This window comes from Amblyomma americanum, chromosome 4 (genome assembly GCF_052857255.1).
Source record: "Amblyomma americanum isolate KBUSLIRL-KWMA chromosome 4, ASM5285725v1, whole genome shotgun sequence".
Lineage (NCBI taxonomy): Eukaryota > Metazoa > Arthropoda > Arachnida > Ixodida > Ixodidae > Amblyomma > Amblyomma americanum.
Window position 1 is genome coordinate 127,346,758 of NC_135500.1, and position 21,429 is coordinate 127,368,186.

The 21,429-nt window shown below is 49.7% G+C and overlaps 1 protein-coding gene across 1 annotated transcript in view; it reads right to left on the reverse strand.

The window, feature by feature from the left end:
- Positions 1–3,676: 3,676 nt before the first annotated feature.
- The window catches only part of LOC144129816 (uncharacterized), a 61,004-nt gene continuing 43,251 nt past the window's right edge, over positions 3,677–21,429 (reverse strand). The window contains exons 2-4 of the mRNA XM_077663885.1: positions 12,604–12,872; positions 5,256–5,413; positions 3,677–3,820 (exon numbers count right to left, since the gene is read on the reverse strand). Of these exons, the coding sequence (XP_077520011.1) occupies positions 3,677–3,820; positions 5,256–5,413; positions 12,604–12,872 (571 nt within the window). The remainder of the gene's footprint in view (positions 3,821–5,255; positions 5,414–12,603; positions 12,873–21,429) is intronic.

Consider the following 21,429-nt stretch of genomic DNA (forward strand, 5'->3'; position numbering starts at 1 on the left):
ACGTAACTAGGTAGACCCCAGTATACAAAACCTATCACAGAACCAGTGGGAGGAGGCTTTGTGCAGCTCAAAGCTGGAAAGCAAGGGACACCTGGTGGATCGGGCGGGAGCTGCTACAGTCTATACGTAGGGACCCTGGGCTACAGGGGCTACACCCATCAGCCGAAAAAGCTTAGCTCGACTCGGTAAACATTTTTCATTCATTTATTGATTCTCGCCTGTTCTCCGAGTGTGAACTGTCCTTCATAATCACGGGGATGTGCGCTTAATGTCATCGATGAAACCAAAGGGAACTGAGAAAAACAAACGTCGTGTGCAGAAAAACGCACATGTATTACAATCATCGTTGGCAAAATAAAGAATGAGGCGATGGAAGCATATCAAAAGGCAAAATTATTTTATTCAGTAATGTGATAAGCTACCGAATTACGGAGCCCTAATTCCTTTTGTGGCATACATTATTGGTGTTTGGTGATATCTTTGAACGATATTTTCATGTTATAGTACAGGCATAGATACCCATAGGAGTGACGCTCTGTGGGTAAATCAGCTTGAGAGAGATCCTCTTATGAACTAGCACGACGACCAGTCTGTCCAATGTACGCCTGCACTTCAAAGTATGGGTAAACAGCAATAGACGACCGCCTTCCGCATGTCTTGAACTCTCGTACGTGTGGCTAAGCTTTTACTACAAATTTTCTGAATGGCTAAAGGCACGGAAGGCGATGAGAAATGCGTCTATGATGATAATTACGCAGTTAACTGCGTAATCCACTCTTGAATAAGTTACCGCAGGGACAGTAGAAGTGTTTAGCCCGTGCTGTGCATCAGGGTTGCCCAGCCACACACTTTGAGGGGCCGCAAAGGACGCGGAAATGTTAATGTCGTTTCAGAATCAAAGCGCGACTGCACAATGCGGATGTGATCGAACATGCCATTGGCGTTTCGCAGCTTTCATGCAGGAAAACCAGCAAGCACAGTTGTCGATCCACGCTTTCCAATTAGCTTTGTTTAATACGTGGCGAAGAACAAATACACGCATAAATATTAACCTATGTACGTCGCCCCATCACTGGAAAAATTACGCGTATGAGCGAATAATTAGCTCGATGAGGCAGAACTTCAAGTCACATTACAATAGCAGAATCAAAGGCTTAGTGCCAAAGTGCTAAATTGCATGGATACATTTAAGGTCGAGTGCAAATGAAATTGCATCAACTTGCTCTCAGACAACACTGACGAGGGAGGTGGTAATGTGGACACCTTTGACAAAAATCACACCAACGCATGCCTGTGGTCTCAGGCTGACACTCACACATAAATTACAATCTTGACACTCGGGCGATAGAAAGGGAAGTTCTGAAGCGGAATTTTGCCCATTTTTCTATTGTCGACAAAACGCCTATATTCACGCCAAAAACACAGATGCCGAGTAGAGAACGTTGTATCCTGATACGCAGGTTCTTAACTGTAAATAACACAAGGTAAATGCCAGCGTTACATCGACCGCCAGCGGCGATACAAAGGAATACTTATGAAAAAAAAACCTATTGATAAGAGCCTTCACATTATGTTCTTGCCTACCAAATCACATACTTGAACAAAAACATAATAAAAGCTCACAATATTAGCAAGTACATTTTCCAACGAACGCAACACGTTCTACAACCAAATATAGTCTAAACTTACACTTCGACTCGCAGACTCATGTAATGGGCTATCACACTTCGAAAAAGCGGCACTTTACCTCGGGATTCATATTTGATCCAGGCCGGCAAGAAAAGGCCTTGGCGAAGGGTTCAAAGTTTTTCACAGCACTGTTACACAAGGGTGCCGATTGTCGGCCCGATAATTCCACCTCACAAGCCATCAGGCAAAACGTGAGGAAAAATATTTGTTCAGCGCTGTACTTCTCTAAACCCTTGAGAGGAAGATCATTTTCTTCATCTCGATACGTCACATACGCGGCATAGGCTATTTCCAGGGCTGGTAGAGAGGGAAACATTAATTCCACAACGGACGGCTCCACATCGGGACACGACACGTTGTTTCCCAGCGTCATGACAATCGCACCTTCGGATGGTCGATTTGTATCGCCACCATCGTCGAGCAACATCGTCAGGAAGTTGACTGCCTGCACGACCTCTCTGGCGTAGATGTAGCCAAGGCCACCGTACAGCATGGCACTTGTACCGCTCTTGTAGTACAGGGGGGGCACCAGGGAAGCGAAGGAAATAGACATGACTTCGAGTACGGGATCGTACCACGTCACTGTTCTCGTGTCAAGCCGCGGAAGCTTGTTGACCGCGGCATGCTGTTCGCTGGCAACAGATGGCTGTAGGGCCTCTCTTAACGAGCGCCACCACGAGAATATGTTTGAGTCGTTGAAGGACGATACGTAGTTAGTGTAGATGTTACTTGGGGTTTTTCCGAAAACGAAAGCATCTTCAGGCCATGTGACAGCAGTCGTCCGCTGCAGCATAGACAGCAGGGCGCCTTTGACAGGACTGCGAATCTTCGACGATGTGCGGACTTTCTCCACAGCCGTGGAATGGACGTGCTCCAGGTAGCGCTTGATGGAACGCCGCTGCTCGGAAGCAAACTTGGCCTATCTCACAGCGGCGAGGAGCAGATAATCCGTCGCCTCGATGTGTATGGCGCAAACTATCTTCTGGAACTGGGCACCCAGCTTGTATACACTTGCATAGTTAAATAACTGGTTGCTCGCAAAGATACCAGCCATCTGCAAGAACCACCAAGACGTGTGATAAACAATGGATCTGGCGTCGTAGGCGTCAAATAGTGTGCTAACAGCAGCCAATATTTCGCCATTTGTCGCTAGGAGTACGTCGTGAATTTCGATGGGAGGAGAGACGTTGAAAGCGGACTGCACAGCGATTACCCAGTCGTCCGCTTTTAACTGCGGGATAAGAGATGGCAGCTTCTCAAGTTCCATAGAAGTGGGAACGAAGATGGACGCTCTGTTTGCGTGGTTCAAATTTCCCAACACGTGGCTCTGGATGACGGCACTTTCAACCAGGAACTCTTGGTAAGCTGGCGTGGGTGTTCGATGGACGAAGAACTCTTCGTGAAATAGGTATAAGTAACTCGGATAGACGTCCTGGTTAGATAAAAGCTCTCCGTGCAAGATCTCCCATATGATCGGAATTGCAGATGGCTTGACAGTGAGGGTACGATTCCGGGCCGCTCGCGAAGGCAGAAGGTCTATGCGGAACCAGAGCGGAAGGGCCCATCGCACGGCTAGCTCGATCAGCGCAACAAGTGCCCTGGAATAGCCGAGTGATTCACTTACTTCCTCCTCGGTAGGCCACGCGAAGCTCTTGTTGTGCACGAAGTGAATCAAGCTGATGACCGCGTCTTTGTCGTTGCCTTGCCTGTTGAGACACGAATGGACGAGGCGCATCGGCCTTTTCATAACGTCACTTTCATGCCGTGCCGTCGCAACGGCGTCCTGGATGTTCACTATCCAGTCCATGACCACATGCGGCACAACAGCCCAGGCCAACCCACGATGCCTGTTAGCCCATGTGGAGCAGACAAGGAGGCCAATGTCCTCGCAAGCTTTGGCTGCAGCCTGACTCTTGGCCGAGCGAAGTGCATTGGCGTGGAGGACGCAGTCACGCGTGTCGCATACTGCCTTTCGAACAGGGTCTTTTTAGAGCAGAGGCAGCACAACGAACACGAAGAGGAGCATCAAGACACAAGGCAGACACAGTGCCAATGCGGCCAGGATCCACTGCGGTACCGTGCACTCCTTGTCCGGCGCTCGTGATGTATGGCCTGGATTGAAGCTCGGCATCTGCGTGTAATCAATGGTTCAATGGTCCGTGGTTGAATGTGGACAACTGCTGTTCTTTTAAATTGTATCCAACTACAGTAGCGCATAGCATTAGCCTGCGTATTTTGCAGGCGGGGGGGGTGCTTTGCGGGGGGGGGGATTTGCAGCGTATCTCGATACGCTATTGTTAGCATGTGCAAAATGAAGTCTGGCGGGGCGGCGACACCTCGGCCATTGCACGCGGTGGCGGGGACCATCCTCCCTAATGTAAAGCACCGTCAGATTTGTTATGCTGAGGGGGTATTGCACATCCACCACAGGGAGGAACCTGCATGTTTCCATTCACTGGGGATGTCACCTTTCTCGATCTACCCCCGTCTGACCCTGATGGGACGCGTTTTCTTAGCACATAATCGACTTTTACACAAATGCTATGCGCTAGAAAGCAGATGTGATGCGATGCGCACTCATGTAAAAACGGTTATGTCCAACTGGAGAACGGGCTGATTTGATAGGCGAAGGCTACGGGGTTGCCAGATTGGCTTGCACCCTGTAGGGCCGCCGCCACTTCGCTGTGTTAACAAAAGGGCGATGAGTTCCCGTTGGGCCACCTTCCACTCTTCGGGTAATTCCGCCTTTGTTAAGCAGCACGACCCGACTCAGCTGAAGAGCCTTGCAAGCCTTCGGGCGTGCTTGTTTAGGGGATCGACAACAGGGGAGATTGATTTGTCCGCCCAGTTTAAAACTAATCAACGTAATTGACCTCGCGAAGCCGCTGTTTGTTTGATGGAGGGAAATGTAGGAAGAATGCTGCCGAGTAGTTTTTAAGCACGGATGTAAAGATTTCGGATGTTAGTGGGACAGCGACCGCCCTGGTCACTGCGGCAACGCTGCTGTGGTGCCTCCTGTGGTGCGCTCATCCTGTGACGTCACGCAACTTTTCCGGCTGACCATGTTGTGGTTGGTCAACTGGACAAGGTGCGTGACGTCATAGGATGAGTGCAGATGCCTTTTATATCTAGGAGGAACTGCCTGGTTGCCTTCCTGGTGCCGCATCTAGATGCTGTGCCAATACGTCGCCCAGCCGACGCTCAGCAGTTTTCGCCGACACTGGATTAGCGCCGATAAAGCTCGTCAAACACATCGTCGAACTCCATCATTTGCCGGCACCGGTCCGCCAGTGCGAAATGTTGGCGGGAAGTCCTTATGCAAGAGCTGACCATCATGAGCGTGTTTCTGTCAAAATCAGTGTTGCGTCTTATCCCAGAGTCTACGTCACTGACAGCAGCCATCTACAGTAGAAGACTAAAAGAATGGAAAATAAAATGCATTGCTAGAAAAAATGCTCGCAGGTGTCTTTCGATACATGTTTTCTATTCCAGCGGCGGGTCGACCGCCATTGACGGCCGCCGCCCGCTTCACTTCACAACTATGCCTATGATATGGAATGTCTCACATTGGTGGCGTCTTGCATAAGGTCAGCGTCACATGCATCCTTCGGAGCGGTAGCCTTGACTGCCGCCTGGGGTGCAGCCGCCTCAATATTTGCCATGACGCCTGGCACGTCGACAGCCGTTGCAGCCATGGCGACCAGCCGTGTGCCTCGTCGGAGCACTGGTGGAAATCAGAACGGAGGCGGGATGGTGCAAGCATGAGTTAGGCACCTCGCTTCCCACTGCGAAATTTGCCACATATCAAAATAGCGCGTCAGTGGTTCGCTAGTCTCTAACAATGACAAAGATATGCCGGCAAGAATGGCACTGCGAACAAGACGAAGCCACAGCGAAGAACAGAGCTGCAACAAACAATTCTATGCTCAAATGTCGGTGTTGTCTCCTGAAAAAAAATTAACATGATAATGAAGCACGTTCACACAACAGGATTCAAAGAATTCAGCAGCAGTCGCTAATTTTCTGCAGCTATAAATGCAAGGAAGGAACATTTAGCTCATACTGGATATAGGAATTTATCATTGCTGTTGGATATTAAAGGCACGTTTTTCACGCGAATGCTCCATCGAGGCCACATTCAACGCCAAACATGGCAATATGAAAGACAAAGAACAAAAAGATGTTTTAGTTGAAGATTCAACACTTGCTTTGATAGCAATGACTTAAAGATTGAGACGACCGCTCTTCAAAAGTGGTAACTAACAACGTTTGCACAACATCCTTCGGTCTTTATGTTTTTATGATCGTGTTTTTGGGCAGTTTGCGCTTCTGTCGCTCTCTCTCTTTCTAGACAATTTACTGAACAAGAGTACAAGGAAACGTTGAAAAAAAAAAGCAGTCAATTATGCCTGTCGACGTCGCGGCTCTTGGGTGCAGACGACCGAATAATAAACACTCGGAACGCACATCACAAAAGGAGTGAATAACTTTGCAATTATTGCACTTAGCTTGCACCATATAAATATTGATTTGCAGGCACCGGTGTAAGAGCCGAGACATTTTTTATTTTCCGCTGTCGTAAGGTTCAAAGATGGTATGGAATTCGATAAGAGTTTAATGAACCGAAGGTACTCATATGCAAAGGGACAGGTGGAAAGATCTAAACAAAATTAAAGAAATCAACTGGAGAGGGTTAATCGGTCACACTGGTAAAATTTTTGTTTCGCGGTGGTATTAGTGGACAGTCCATAATAGTGAAATGGTGACGTAACAAATCTTATATCCACAGGTCAACTTTTTCGAAGAAATACATGATGCGCGAGACAGGTTTTGTTAAAGAAATTTGCAACGAACCCGTTATCGAGTTTTTGACTGAAATTATTTTAAATGCACTGACTGTACCGCACTGACGCAAATACACATGAAATTTTTCTAGGAATGATATTCCGTGAAGATTAAAGCTAGGTATAGTGCTTTCAATTTAAGAGCTGGAAATTCCAAGTTGAAGCTCGCTTTTCTGGAGGAAGAAGGGAACTTCAGTTGGCTTAAGTTGATGTGCACCATAAAAAAGAATATATCTGAAACAATGGTGGTCCAGTCGAAAGTAAAATCATACTTAGTGGTATCAGGCATACGATACAGCCTTTCCACACATTTATAACGCCGATATCTCGACCCTCCTTGATAGTGCGCTACATTTCTCTGTTACTGTACGTGTCACCTTTACCGTGGGGGATGTTAGATGCCATCATTTCTCTTTGCACTTTCCGCACTGGTTGCGCAGTGTAAGGCCATAGATATATTCGTACTCGCGAATTAGCGGATTGAGGAAGTTTGTGAGCAGTCGAGGTGCCGCATTTTGTGCATCCGTCATGCGTCGTAACGCATGCAGAAGTGCACCACGTCATTAAGCATTAAGTGGTTTTGGCTTCCATTCCGGCATTTTCCGTCTGGGGTCTAGAAATCGCCGCGCGGTTGACTCCGAGACCAACGTCGAGACAACGTCCACCGTGGTCGAGAGTGACGCTGATGAGAGAGAGCAGAAGCAGGCGCAGAAATTTCTGTGGCATATGCATTCAGATTCAGGACAGGATATACCTGGTGCGCCGAGATGGCTTCAATTATGCACGGACACGGAAAAAGAGCCATCGAAGGAGTCATGCCAGCAAGCAAACTAGACGGATCTATGCAACAGATTTCGGAGACAGTGAAAGCGAACTGCTTTTAATATGTTCAGGAATACCTAAATAACTTAACAATTTTCCGTAAATGCAAAAGGAGATGGACGGAGAGGATTCCAAGAGAAAGCAAGCATAGCAGAGTCGGCAGATAGACAGGTAGGCGGATGAATTAGAGATTGCATCGGAATGGAAAACGTTTATTGTCAGCAGTGAACCCTAGTGGGCCCTATACTAAATCACTTCGAGCCCATGGCTCTCGGCGACCTTGTGAGCCCATTCAGTGGCCCTGACTTGGGTCAACGGGCCTGAGCTGGCCAGTATAGCCTCCTACCGCTCTAGAGAAGGGACTGGTAGTAGGTCTGCCGGTGGCGGTTTCTTTTTGCACCTCCAGGTGATGTGATCGTATACAGGCTATCTCGCCGCATTCTTTGCACGTCGGATTGTATTGCGTTGGATACATGAGTGCTATCGACGCGATAAAAAAGGTTCGCGTCTAGACCCGACGCCACGCTACCTCCTGGCTTTTGTAAAGCTTTTTGTCTGGTGGCGGATAGATCCTTCTATATAGATTAGATTGACTGTTGTAGTCATTAAATGATATGAATGTCTCCCTAGAGAAATTTGGGGACTCAAACCGGCTCCCAGCTCGGCTGACATTACCTCGAGCTATACTGTGAGCCAACTCGTTTCCCCTGTTCCCGGAGTCTGCCGGCACCAATACCAGTTCCACCTCTTATTTGGTTCCAGTCTTGATGTCTTAGGATTCGTTCCCATGCGAACTTGTTTATGGCGACCTTGGAATCGCTAATTATGGTCACTACTTTGGTGCTGACCATTGCCATGGCGACAGCCGCCTCCTCCGCTGACCCCGAGTTTTGTTTTTACCGAACCAGCCTTTAGTTTCACCCGAGCCGTTCACGTCCACGACCACAAAGGAGTCGCCTCCTTCGTATTCCGCCGCGTCTACGTAGGCTGTGTATTCCGAGCCTTCTAGCTTGGCTTCAAGGGCCCTTGCTCTTGCTCTCCTCCTGGCTTCGTGAAAAGCAGGATGCATGTTTTTTGGAATTGCTTTAATAGTGAGTAATTTTCTGACTTCGGTCGGTAATTTTGTCCGCGCGTTTATTTCCGGGATTCTATCATGTAGTCCTAGGTTGCTCAAAATCTTCCTCATCGCGGCTGTGGTTGCCTAACATATACGTGCCTCGCATAATTCTGTGGTGGTGTTGTAAAGCCCCAATTTAAATATTGCTTCCGTAGGGGTGCAGTGCGGGAGGCCCAAAGCTGCTTTACTTGCCTGACTTATGATCATCTCTGTTTTGTTCTTTTCCGCCAGCCCGAGCTTCAGGTAGGGAATGGCGTATACTGTTCTGCGTATCACAAAGGCTAGAGCGATTCGTCACAGATCTTTCTCTTTGACTCTCAGTCTTTTGTTATCTATTCGCATTATGAGCCTGGTTGCCATGTTAATTGTCGACTTAAGTCTGTTTGTTGTCGCTGTGTGCTTTCTATTGTCCTGGATTATCAATCCTCTGACCCCGATTTTGTCCACTCTAGCTGCCGGTGTCTCATTTATATCTGCGAGAATGTCTCCTGCGTTGCTGTCGCGTTTGCTCGCCCCTCGGATTTGCTTGGCGAGCATTTTAACCCTGCCCATTCCGCGTATTACTCGACAATGATGATTGCCTGTTCGAGATTGTCTTCTATTTCCCCATCGTTTCCTGTGTCCGTCCATATTATTATGTCGCCCGCGTATAGCGTATGCTTTATCCCTGCGACATTCTTCAATAGCGGCGGTAGGTTCTTCAACGCCAGTTTGAACAAAAAGGAGAGAGCACTGAGCCTAACGGTGTGCACTTGTCTCCCAGCTTAAAAGATTGGGTTTGATGTCTCGTAGATTTTTTTCAGCTGTTCTTTAGGACCCTAACGTAATCGTAGGCCCGATTGCCAGGGGCAATCTCCGCCAGATTAGTTAGTATGGCCTCGTGTTCACGTTATCAAAGGTTTTTGTAGGTCGAGGCCCAGTATGGATTTGGCGCCCCATTTCCTGGGCAGGTCTATGTTGTCTGCTTTGAGCTGGAGCATGACGTCCGGCGTGGAGAACTTGCCCTAAAGCCTAGCATCGTTTCGGAAAATACCTCCCTTTCCTCTGCGTATTCCTGGAGTGTGTTTAATACTACATGCTCCAACAGCTTCCCCAGGCACGACGTTAGTTATATAGGTCCGAGGTTGCCCATTTCAAGTTTTTTCCAGGGTTTTGGAATAAAGATAACTTTGGCGTGTTTGCATTCCTAAGGTAGACTACCTCGTTTCCATATTTAATTTAGGTAGCCTTTGACTGCCGTGGCCGAGACTAGATGTCGGCTCCTTAGCATTTTGTTGGTTACGCTATCTGCCCCCGCCGCCGACGTGGTTCTTAGTTGAGACTCAAGTCGTGAGAGTCAGCCCGCTTCAAGAGCGTGTCCATGTCGGACCTAAGCTTGCTTGGGCACTGGTCGATGCGTCCTCATTTGGACTTTCTACTATCTTTTTGGGCGTACTGTCTTCGGTTTTTCCCTATCTGGGTAGAGGTCTTTTCGCGGGGACTCTGGTGTCTGTATCTATTGCGTTTTGGATGTCTCCCCTTTCGTTTGTGTTACGTGGGGGCGCCTGACTCGCGTTTTGGGATTGTTCCAAAAGTGGTTTTGCGACCATCTTCGGCTGTTTTGTTTTACCGTTAATAAATTTCCTGATATTCGCCATTTCCTTCTTTATGGGGTAGAGATCTCTGTCTCTCTTAGCGAGCTGCTCTACCAGTACCTTCTCCCGAGCGGTTTCCCAAGGGGAGGTCTTACCCAGCCACCAGCTCACTTTTTTGTCTGTGCCTCTGTTTTTGCTTGAGCCTATTCCTTCGCTCGAGCTACTGTCTGTCAGGACCCGTGGTGGCGCCTCTGCTCTCCGGCAATAGTGGGAAGGAGCTCGATTTGCTTCTCTTGCCGTAGCCTTTGCGGTTTTCGTTGTGGTTCCTGGTCCTCGATATTGGTTGGTGTCCGGAGTCATGTTGCCCCTGGTCGTTGTTGGCTTAATACGGTTTTATATGGCTTTATAAGCCAGCCTAGATTTGCAGTTCCGGCTACCGGTTGTGTGCCTGGACGTCTTCATATGCTGGTTGCGTGGCCGCGCATGTGGCCTGCAGTAGGTGACGCGGCACGTAATCGTTCAAATTCCAGCCTCTGGGCCTGAAGATTATTTTATATTCGCTCTCTGAGAGCTTTGGCATCGGTGCTTTTTTTCGGACGTTGGGGTCTTGCCTCTTATTCTGAGTGTTAGTCAATTTCTTCTCCCCAGCGCTGTGCTAGCCATCGTTCCCGCCGAAGTTCCCGGCGGTGTTCGTGCTAGCGTTTCCGCTGGCGTTCGCGGGCCTCCCGCATTTTTTCACCATACGGTCCTGCACGTCGAGAACGATCTCCTACTCACCGTTTTAAAATTCCAAGTTGCCCAGTTCGTCTCCGTCGGCGGCGTTTTATATCGTGGTGGTCTCAGGGCCGCCCCCCACCCCACGGGGCCGGCTCCTGGTGATGCACGGGTTGCTACGTTAGTTCCGGGCGTTAGTTCTAGCCTGCTCTCACGCGTCCGAAAGGTGAAAAAGTCCCATGCAATGCGAAATAGACCACCGTTTCCCGAAATCCGGTGTCTTCTTGCACAGAGTAACAATCCGGATCCTTTCGCGATGGTTTTCGATCCGCAGGCCCAAGTTGAATGCCGAAAAACGGCTTCTTGGCGGGAGTGCTTGCGACGCACGTCCGCACCGCCGGCTGGTCTAAAAAAAATTTTCAGGGGAAAGGAAATGGCGCAGTATCCGTCTCACATATCGGCGGACGGCTGAACCGCGCCGTAACGGGAAGGGATAAAGGAGGGATTGAGAGAAGAAAGGAAGTGAGAGGGAACCCGTAGTGGAGGGCTCCGGAATAATTTCGACCACCTGGGGATCTCTGACGTGCACCAACATCGTGCAGCACACGGGCGCCTTTGCGCTTCGCCTCTATCGAAACGCGGATGCCGTGGTTGGGTTCGAGCCCGGGTACTCCGGATCAGAAGCCGATCGCCTTAACCACTAAGCCACTGAGCCACCGCGGCGGGTAGACGTCGGTCTCGTAGAATGGAATCGTAGAATTAAGGAGACTACTGATCCGGAGTTCCCTGGTTGGAACCCGACCGCGGGTTCTTTCACTCCCTCCTTCATACCTTCCATTACGGCGCGGTTCAGGCGTCCAACGATATGAGACAGATGCTGCGCCATTTCCTTCCCCCCCCCCCCCACGAAAAACCAATTATTAGAATTAAGGAGATTGCAGGGATACAGTGGCCACACCCTGCAAAGGACAGGGTTAGTTCGAGAAACATGGGACAGGCTTTTGCTCCACAGTGGGCGCAGTTATGCTGATGATGATGACGGATGATGAAAACTAAAATGGACTTCAGAATGTGCGCTCTCTTAATCTGGAGATGGGATGGGCAGGAGGAAGGACGATTGAGAACATGCTCATATTATAACATATACAGTAAATATGAGTGAGTAAAGATACCAAGAGGCACGTGAGAAATAACACTGTGTGTGTAACTATGCTCTTCTCCTGGCAATGAAGCATGAGGCTACACAGTGGGACCACTTAGTGGCATACTTCAGGCACAAATGAAAAAAAAGGCACTCTGCCGACACAGTTTTTTTTTTCATTTGTGGGTGCAGTATGCCACTACATGGCCCCACTCTGCTGCCTCGCACTTAATTGCCAGGAGATGAAAGCAGTAACGTTGCTTATAAAATTTCAGGGGACAAAAAAGACGAGATATCTTGGAGAACAGAGGGGACGTTCGGAGTGGCTTCGCGCAGAAAGCACTCCTGAAGGATGCGCGGACGGGTCCTGGAAGGAATTGAACTCGCGACGTGCCACGTTTCGCGTCCAGCGTTCCTACAGCCGAGGTGTCCCTGCTCGGGACACCGAGCAGGGACAGCCGAGCAGGGACACCTCGGCTGTTCTGACCTAACCGGAACAAAAAAAAACAACATTTGTTGAGCGCACTTGGGCAGCGGCCGACGTCACTGGGGTCCCGTACTAGGGGCAGCACCTAGTGTTTGTGAGGGCCTTCTCATTAGGAGTCGGACTAATGATACCTCCCTGCACGTACTCTTTTCTCGAGGCAATAAATGTCTTTCACCAGCTCCACTTACAGCTGACGCTGTACGTGTTATGCTCACCGGGCTGGGACAGAGCCGAGACCATAGATATCACCTCGGACTTCATTTCTCCGCCCTCCGGTGGACCCTGTGCAGCTGGCTCCAAACCGACCACGCCGTTACTGGATGCCTCGCCTACGCAGGTGCCTGTCGCCGCTGTAGAGGCTGGCGGCGTTGCTTCCTGCGCTTGCTTGTTGTCTGAGGTGTGGATGTCAGCACGGGCACCACCTCGCATCTCAATGCCGAGAACATCGGATGTCTGTGGCTCAATCTGATTTGCTCCTTGAGGTCTGAAAAAGAAGATTTCAGGAACGGAACGTGAGAGGAGTGCTGCGCTGGAGATGCGAAGAGTTCAACACAGCAGTTACTAAATACTCGCGTCGTCAGTTTTGAAGTATTCTCAATTATCGGTTAACAGCATACGGCCCCAGCCATCATGCACGATATTGCCAACGCCGCACAGAAGGATGGAAATTACGCGAGCAAGCCGCGTGCTTGAGCACGAAGCTCTTCACACTTTGCCGGCGAACAGTAATTCGTGACGGTAGTCCCGCACGGCGTGACTGGACCGGCAATTGGAATCCAGGTACACTTCTTGATGATGGTGATCATATGATGGTGTATCTTTGGTGCAGTGAGTGACCAGCGGTGCAGTTGTGTATATTTGGCGGTTATGGTGTATGTATACTGTGTAGTGACCACAGTTCCGTCCTAACGGGGCAAAACGGCAGCGCCCATCAACCTCATTTTCAGTAGTATGTAAGAGTGATGGCACAGGAGAAAGCTCACCTGACCGGCGTACTGGAGACGCCGCGTTCTTTTCTGCGTTTTCTCCGACGTAGACTGCCAGCCTCGGTAGACGTGTTCGCAGTGCCGTCCTAATCGTTATCAAAAACTGCGATGCAATGTTTGAGGAACATTGTGATAGCCCCTATTGTATTGCATCAAACCAAGGCATAGACATTACTGAGTATCCTTCGACGTTGAGATCCAAACACGTTCATTAACACCTGCTATAAAAGTCCTCGTGCACGCATCCTGGCGTTCTAGAGTGAGCAGCCCATCAAAAAAAAAAAAGAATGCTACACATGCTCTTAGTCACTGCATCGCACATATGAGAGATAGAAATTTATCACATGGCCAGGTTCGCGGCTAAGTGACACGAATCTTGTTCGGAGGCTTAATCACTTTTGCATGGGGCTTTGATCTCATTTTACCAGTTTTCAGCTATTTTGGTACATTCAATTGCCTCACAATTTTGTTAGCATTGGGTATTTCCTTCGCGCTGTCACTTACTGCTTCACATACTTACTGCTGCAAAACACGTATGGTTTCCGTAAGACCACAGCAAGTGCTGCTTTAGCTGACAACGAAGAGCAGTAGCAACTAAGAGCACTTGGCCAAGTGTACGGCGAAAAATTCCTCGTGTTGCCACGATCAATTCTGATGTCGAAGCACTAACAATGGCATCATACTGCCACAGCATACTTGAAGCCTTTTTGGTTTACCACGAGATAATAATGCCAGTCCCGAGCGGAGAATAAGAGTGGAAGAGGAAGCTCAAGCACAAAAAAAAAATCAACCTTCTATCTGAATCAAGGCGGCTACCTAGTGCAAAACTTGATCCATTCTTATTTTCTTCGAATTAAACTGTAACAGCCAATAGAGTCATTTTCTTTTCTACTCTTTTCATTTTCTATACCTGCAGCAATTTCCCTCATTCATTTGTTTGAAAAATATGAATTTGTATTGATATATTTTAATTACTTCTTTTCGACAGCTGCCTTCAGCCTTCTGGGGACACCTACTGATTCTTGGCCAACAGTCCACATTGAGTATGAGCCACTTCTACGTTAAGGCTAAAAATAGTGACAATCTTCCCAGCCCTCGATCTACCGCGGAAGACTTTTGACTCTGGACAAGATGTTTTGCTGACAATATACCTTTCTCGCAATGTACTACAGAATAGCTGAAACAACATGAATGGCACAATTCTCATGCGGTAGACTCAAAACTAATTTTTAGTTTACTGTACGGTAGCGTTTTATTAGTGCAAGTGTGGCTCTCGCGGTCGCGAGACCATGCGCTAGTCGCGAAGCAAGAAGAAAGAAGAAAAGCCACGAAGCTCGCACTGCGACCGAGGTCTACGTGTTACAGCGAGGATGCTACCGATCCTTCCGCAGAAGCTGGCCCAGGTCGACCTGGTGACGAGCGAGTGCTTCGACTGCGGCGACATGTTCGGCCACGGTAGATTCCAGTGCTGTCTTTTCGTTCTCACGATGGCGTCCGTGTGCGCGATGCACTGCCACACACTCGTCTTTCGTCTCATCTCCGGCGACGTCGACCACTGGTGCAAGCAGCCGCGGGGCGACGGGATGATGTCTGCTGCCTCCTGGAGGAATGCGGCGATCCCTATTGACCCCGATGGACGTTTCAGCCGGTGCACCGTCTACAAACACCCTGACGACCCGAACGATACGAGGGTTGTGAGCTGCGACTAGTGGGACTACGACCCGGAGAGGCAGAAGAGCACCATCGTGAGCCAATGGGACCTTGTGTGCGACAGGCAGCCGCTTCTTGTTGTGGCGCAGGCCGTCTCCATCCTGGGCTCGTTGATATTCATGAGTGGCGTCGGACTCGTTGCGGACCACTTCGGTCGACTGCCCGTGCTCCTCTCGTCGGTGGTGGCCCTGCAGCTGGCCACACTGGGCAGCTCTTTTGCAGCCTCGAACAGCGTGTACGTCCTCTCGAGTTTCCTCAACTCTGGCTGCGTCGCGACGGTCATGGTGCTATCCTCCACGCTGCTCTTTGAGGCTTCGACTCATCGGCGCCGGAGCCTGCACTTATTCATCGCCATGTCGGCGGGCATGCTCACAGCGGAAGGGTGGTTCGTCTTTGCGCGACTTCTGCGACAGCTGCGACAGGTCGACTGGATTGTTCTGCAGATCGTCATGCTCCTGCCGACAGTCCTCACGCTGTATGCGTTCGCCGCAGCATACGAGTCGCCGCGTTGGGCCGTTGCCAACAAGGACATGGCCAGCGCAGAAATGATCATGCTCAGCGCGGCTAAGAAGAACCACTTCCCGCTAATCACCACGGCCTGCATGCTGGTGAGGCTTAATGAGGAGGTTGCCCTTAGTGCTGCCCGCCTCATGGTCACCGGAGGAGACGTTGCAGGAGCGCGTGACCTGCGGCACCGGGCTTTGGTGATGTTCTGTTCGAGTTTCGCTGTTACATTCACAATGTTCGTAGTACAGCTTCTCGAGACTGAGGCGCCATCCGGAACAAACTCTTGGCTTCAGTTGGCACCCATCGGCGTAATGATCGTGGGCTTTCCGTTGCTTCTTGTCGCGGTCAGGATGACCACCGCCCCGCACTTGCTGGTCTCAACCCTAGGCGCCCTAGGCGCCCTAGGCGGCACCTCCTGCTTGATCAGTCTGACGTTCCCATGGAAACGCGACCTAATAACCAGCGTTTTGTTTCTCTTGGCCAAGCCGCTCGTACTCGGTTGCGACGTCATCATATTCACGACTGCCATGAATGTGGGTGGCGCTGCCGTCCGCTGCGTGACCATTTGTTGGCTCTTCGGCTTCGGCCGCTTGGGAGGCGCCTGCGCTGCGATTTTGCTGACAGTGCTGGACGTCGAACACGGAGACGTGGTTTTCGCTCTCGCCGGGACGGTGCTGTTCGCGGTGATGCTCGCTCAGCTCAGACTCCCGCCAATGCACGAGGTCCTGATACTAAGCAGCACAGATCCTGCCACCAAAAACATAGGGGGCGCGGAATTCATGAAGCACACGCTCGACACGCCGAGCTACAGGAAGGAAAGCCGCAGCAAGTCCCGTACAAGCTCTCTGTCATCGAGATGCCCAGGCTCAGAGTTTTATACTACGGACAGCTATTGATTTCAGGGCTGTGTCTGATTTAGCCGGTGCGTGATGGGTGTTTGGAAATGTCCCCAAGACTTCGTTGCCTGAATATCATCACAGAAAAAGTTTTCCTTTCAGTTCTTTTGGGTTCTGACTATTGACTTTATTGTCTTACTGCTTATGCGCGGGACGGAGAACTCGGCTCTGCGTGTTTTTATTTGAATTTGTGTTTTCCTCGTATCATATGCTGCCTTGACTCATGATACTTTGAGGAGTTAATATAAAGCGTAATGTAACGTAGTTAGTTTTTTTTTGTGACAACTGCTTTATAATGCAGTTTCCTGAGAAGTGATGTGCCAGCTAAAACCTACGCCCGAATGTAGTTTATAGTTTCAGTCAGTATGACGCGCCGTCAATCGAAGCGTAGTACTTTTGCAGACTGCCCCAGCGAGTAAAGTCATTGTGCCTCAGCAAACGCACAACCACAGAATGTGTATGCAGTTTAAAGGACATCCCGTTTTTCGTATTGGTTTAGAATGTAAAAAAACATGAATTTACGAAATTAAGTTCTTCCCCATTCAGTTCACAGGGCAAGATAACGAACCTGGATAACCAATGTCGATTTGTGGTGTCACATCTGATTCTGTTGTTACAGTAAATCACCCTTTTCATCTCTCGAACCTTTTCACTTATTTTTAATGCGACAAAGGTCCGCGTCAGAGGGGCGCAAGCCCTGGCGCTATTGAGCCTTTGGAATATTGCCAGCGTGCTGTTCAAGAATACGCCTTTCTATGAACCACCAAAGGCGCAAAGTTGCCTTTCTACTCGCCTGCCCGATGACCTTTCCATTGATCTACATTCATAGCGGCCTGCAAGACATATCGTTATTTGTAAAATTGTCTACCGACGTACGGAAGGACATTGGTCAGCGAAATTTAATGCTCCCAGCTGCACGCTAGCCTATGATAAATTCTGATGAAAGCTAACAATTATAATGCAGCTAATTGTCGTAAAATGTCACGTTAACACGTTTTGGCGGGCTAGTTAGTTAAGCATCTTGAATAAACACCGCGAACAAAGACGAACACAAAAGACAAGAAAGCGAACGACACGGCGCTGTGTCGTTCGCTTTCTTGTCTTTTGTGCTCGTCTTTGTTCGCGCTTTTTTTTCAAGAGGTAAAATGTCAAAAAAAAAAGAAATGTTCAGCCTTGTCGCGAGCGCAGTTTCTTTTTCGCAACTCATCACGTTATTTCGGCTGAAAAGAAAGAAACAAGCACCTTCACCCACAAAACATAAATGCACCATACATTGTAGTTCTGGAACTTGTTGCTGAGTTGAAGCTCCGTCTGCGCCAGATGCTTAGAAGACCTCGTTGTCTTCGCCTCGAACTTTGAAAAGCATCTAAAAAGGTTTTGAACATTGCTAGATGCAATGAAATTGTCCGGTATAACCTTGAAAGGAGAGAAGTGCCACTTTGCCTGTGAAGAGCTGCTGTTTCTAGGCCACATCTTTACCAAGGAGGGAATACGCCCAGACCTGGAGAAAAGAGCTGCTCTCACGCTGTTTCCACCGCCGGCCAATAAGAAAGCTCTGCGCGGATTCTTCGGACTGTGCGCATATTACCGACGATTTGTCAAGAAATTTTCTCGCATCGCCGAGCCTCTGACCTACCTGACGAAGGCAGACGTGCCATTTTAATTGGAAGCGCTGCAATCAGAAGGCTTCAAGGAACTTGAGCTTGCTTTCGAGTCCCCACCGATCCTCGCTCATTTTGATGAAAGCGCCGCGACTGAAATTCATACAGACGCAAGCAGCGTGGGCCTAGGCGCCGTCCTCGTTCAAAAAACTGACGGACTGGAGAAACTAATAGCATACGCTCGTCTTTCCCTGTCCAAGGCCGAGGCTAAGTGTTCGACAGGCGAGAAGCTGTGCCGTGCCATTATCTGGGCTATGCCGAAATTTCGCCAGTACCTGTACGGACGATAGTTCAAGGTGGTCAGCGATCACCAAGCACTATGCTGGCTTCTAAGTTTAAAGGACCCCTCCGGCCGCCTCGCTCGATAGAGCTTTTACCTCCAGGAGTTAGACGTCACCGTCATTTACAAGACCGGACGCCACCAACTGCCTGTCAAGAGCCCCTGCTGATGCACCGGCGCCGGACGACGATAATGACGCCTTCCTGGGTCCCATCAGCTCTAGCTCTTTTGCACAGCAGTAACGCTAGGACCCATACCTAAAACGCCTCACCGAGTATTTGAAAGGCCAGGTTTCTTCACCCCTCGCTTCTTTCAAGCGAGGATTGTCTTCGTTCTGTGTGCAGAATGATGTCCTCGTGAAGAACTTTGCAGCGAACAATATATGCAGCCTACCTCCTTGTTGTACTTGCAAGCCTTCAGTTCTTCAGGCTTCACACGACGAGCCGACAGCTACACATCTCGGGGTTTGTCGCTCCCTCCGCCGTTTTCAAGACAAGTATTACTGGCCCCGACTGACTGCCGATGCCGCACATGATGTGAAAAGCTGCCGAGATTGTCAGCGCCGTAAGGCCCCTCCAACTCGACCAGCAGGATTTCTGAAGCCCATTGAACCCCCCTCTAGGCCCTTTCAGCAGATCGGCATGTACTTCCTGGGCCCTTTCCCAAAGTCAACGTCTGGAAATAAGTGGATCGTCATAGCGATCCGACTACCTAACCCGCTACGTCGGGGCAAAATCACTACTGAACTGAAAAGCAGCAGAAGTCACCAAATTTTTCGTGAAATGCATTCTTCTGTGACACGGCGAACCTGATGTGCTCATCACGGACAGAGGAACAGCATTCACGGCGGAACTAACGCAAGCCATCCTGCGTTACAGCCAAACCAGCCACCGGAGGACAACTGCGTACCATCCGCAGACCAACGGACTGACCGAGCGCCTGAACAAAACCATCACCGATATGCTCGCCATGTATGTCGATGCCGAACACAAAACCTGGGATGTCATCCTGCCTTACGTCGTCTTCGCCTACCACACCGCAGTGCAGGAGACCACTCAGATGACGCCTTTTAGGCTCGTCCATGGCAGGGAGGCTACGACCACGCTAGACGCCATGCTGCCCAACGTTACAGAAGAAGAGAACGTCGAAGTTGCCTCCTACCTTCAACGCGCAGAAGCAGCTCGAAGGCTTGCCCGATTACGGATAAAAGATCAGCAGCGGACCGACACCAGATGCTGCAACCTACGAAGACGCAACGCGGAATGCAACCGGATACCGAGTCTGGATTTGGACGCCCATTCGCTGCCGCGGATTGAATGAAAAGCTTTTGCGCCGCTATTTCGGCTCGTACAAGGTTCTTCAAAGGCTAGGTGAACGGGACTATGAATTAAGTCGTCCCTGAAGAAATAGCTGCATCCAAGCGACGCCGCGTGCGACCAGAACTTGTCCATGTCGTCCGTCTAAAGCCCCATTATGCGCGCTAAATGACGCTGTGCTTCTCCACTCGGTGTTTATTTCGCACAATCCATTTTGTTTCTAGTCGCCTAATGTGTTATAAATCGGGCTGATGCTTCGTTGAGAGGGGAGTAATGCCGCGAATCTTTGTAGTGTTTGTTCATTCTTCAAAGCGGCCGACACACCGCTTTATCGCTTTGTTTGCGATGAAAGACGCAACCAGATTTATCTCGATTGATCGCATTCAGACGTAGCCGATTCTACGTTGTTCCAAAGTGTTCTTGTAACTTTGCACGCTTTAACTCGAAAGTTTGCTATCAGCTGTAAATTGAGCACGAGGATTCTGTTCGACGACCGCCGAGCACGCTCTTTGCTATGCCACCGCCGAGTGATTCAGTCCATTGTAGGTGCAAGTCAGCCCAAATAAAGAGTTTTATTTAGACGCAATTTTCGCTATCTTTCTGCTCTCCAGAATGCAGTCACCACTTCATGACATTGTTTGTCTACATATGACATCTTCTTACCTCTGCCTTACCTCGCGTCTACAAAACACACAGCCTCTCTGAAAGACCGGAGTATGTGCTACATGACTTGATAATGAATAACAGCAGCATCGGAAAAATAGCAAAAATATAAAAACTTTCAGCAAAAATAGGGCCGAAAAATTTCTCTCATTGTCAGCCATAAAATTAGGGAGACAATTAAGCTCAGCCTGAACGAAATGATGCAGCAGCGTTAATGGTTATTTGCAACATTTTAAAATAGTACCTCTTTGTAATTACACACCCTCATTACATACAACAGTACATACCAGACCAGGCCCCAAGTGGTGGCACTGCAATCTTATTATTGGTTTCCTGTAAGTTAGTAGCACAACAGTGCCACAACGACAGGCGCAATCGCGCGAGCATGCGGTAGTCTTCAAGCAAGAAGAAAGAAGACAGGCTGGGAAGCTTGCGCAGTCACCGAGGCTAAACTGTTACAGCAAGAATGCTTCTGATCCTTCCGCAGAAGCTGGCCCAGGTTGACCTGGTGACGAGCGAGTGCTTCGACTGCGGCGACATGTTCGGCCACGGAAGATTCCAGCACTGGATCTTCATTCTCACGGCGGCGTCCGTGTGCGCGATGCACTGCCACACACTCGTCTTCCGTCTCATCTCCGACGACGTCGACCACTGGTGCAAGAAGCCACGGGGTGAAGAGGTGATGTCTGCTGCCTCCTGGAGGAATGTGGCGATCCCTATTGACCCCGATGGACGTTTCAGCCGGTGCACCGTCAACAAACACCCGGACGAACCTAACGACAGGCATGTTGTCGGCTGCGACGAGTGGGACTACGACCCGGAGAGGCAGAAGAGCACCATTGTGAGCTACTGGGACCTTGTCTGCGACAGGTAACCGCTTCTTGCTGTGGCGCAAGTCGTCTACATTGCGGGTGTTCTCCTCTTCATGAGTGGCGTCGGACTCGCTGCGGACCGCTTGGGGCGACAGCCCGTGCTCCTCTCTTCGGTGGTGGTCCTGCTGTTGGCAACACTGGGTGGTCGTT